Here is a 1065-nt window from a genome sequence, read left to right as displayed (position 1 = left end):
CATTATATATTCTGCATTTTTATGAAGGCAAACGTGCTAAATGTATTGCGGTGTGTGTGTGTGTGTGTGTGTGTGTGTGTGTGTGTGTGGGTGTGTGTGTGCGTGTGTGTGTGCGTGTGTGTGTTTTCTGCCTGATGCAGAGTCAGCTTTATGTTGTGTATCGCTAACAGGAAGACTGCATTATTTATCAACTGCAAGGTCCATTTCATCTGTTCCTGTCCGACTTCTTGTACCGGAAACATGTTGCCTTTATAGTATAATTTGACATTGCTCAAACATTAACGGTTCAAACATTGCATTGTTTACAACAAAGTCTTAAAAAAACATTTRAAGGCAATTTAAATGCAAACTTACCAAAGAAGAATAGATGGGGAGCTCTTTGTTTGGATTGACCAGTAAAAGGATATGCCCAATGTAAGTCTGAACATAAGCAGATAAACACATTTAAGTAATGAATGAATAAAAATATATATTTTTAAATTAATAAATAAATAGAAAAAAGTAGGTCCTCTGGATGGGTTCTTCCAGAGGACCTACTTTTTTTTTCTTCCTACCTGATTACTGTGATGCATCAGAACATAATTAATAAACACACTAAAGTTCTGTTCATTTCTCAAATAATTAGTGAATTATTAAAATACATTACAAACACATTTCTATAGTGTTACAAAAGTCAGTAGTTTCATTCATGTCTATTTACTCTTTATATTTTATTTTATTTTATTTTGTTTATTTTTCCACACAGCCACAGTATTTTTGACTTGACTCTTTTTTAGAATTAATTACACATGTTGTTCATTTTAGTCTGTTTTAAATACTTGACCAAGTGTGGATTTCTATGATTCTATAGGTGTTGCACAGAAGCACAGGAAGCTTAAACTGATTTTAAATTGATGTGCTGCCCTCATTTTGTCTTTTAAGCATGTTTTAATGTTCACATTTTTTAAAGATTAAACCTATGATAATTTTAAAAGAGCAAAATGTAAATAAATTAATGCAAGACTTTTTACAAACATTTTTTTCTTATAAAGACAATATATTTTCCACTCACTGTAACTTTAAAGC

The 1065-nt window shown here is 31.2% G+C and overlaps 1 protein-coding gene across 1 annotated transcript in view; it reads right to left on the bottom strand.

The window, feature by feature from the left end:
• Positions 1–1065, bottom strand: part of myo16 (myosin XVI) — a gene marked incomplete in the record, with an annotated part of 109202 nt that overhangs the window by 58059 nt on the left and 50078 nt on the right. Inside the window, 1 exon segment of the mRNA XM_014017511.1 lies at positions 355–420. Coding sequence (XP_013872965.1) covers positions 355–420 — 66 coding nt within the window.

This window comes from Austrofundulus limnaeus, unplaced genomic scaffold, assembly GCF_001266775.1.
Source record: "Austrofundulus limnaeus strain Quisiro unplaced genomic scaffold, Austrofundulus_limnaeus-1.0 Scaffold171, whole genome shotgun sequence".
Lineage (NCBI taxonomy): Eukaryota > Metazoa > Chordata > Actinopteri > Cyprinodontiformes > Rivulidae > Austrofundulus > Austrofundulus limnaeus.
This window is presented reverse-complemented; position numbering and strand designations above follow the sequence as displayed.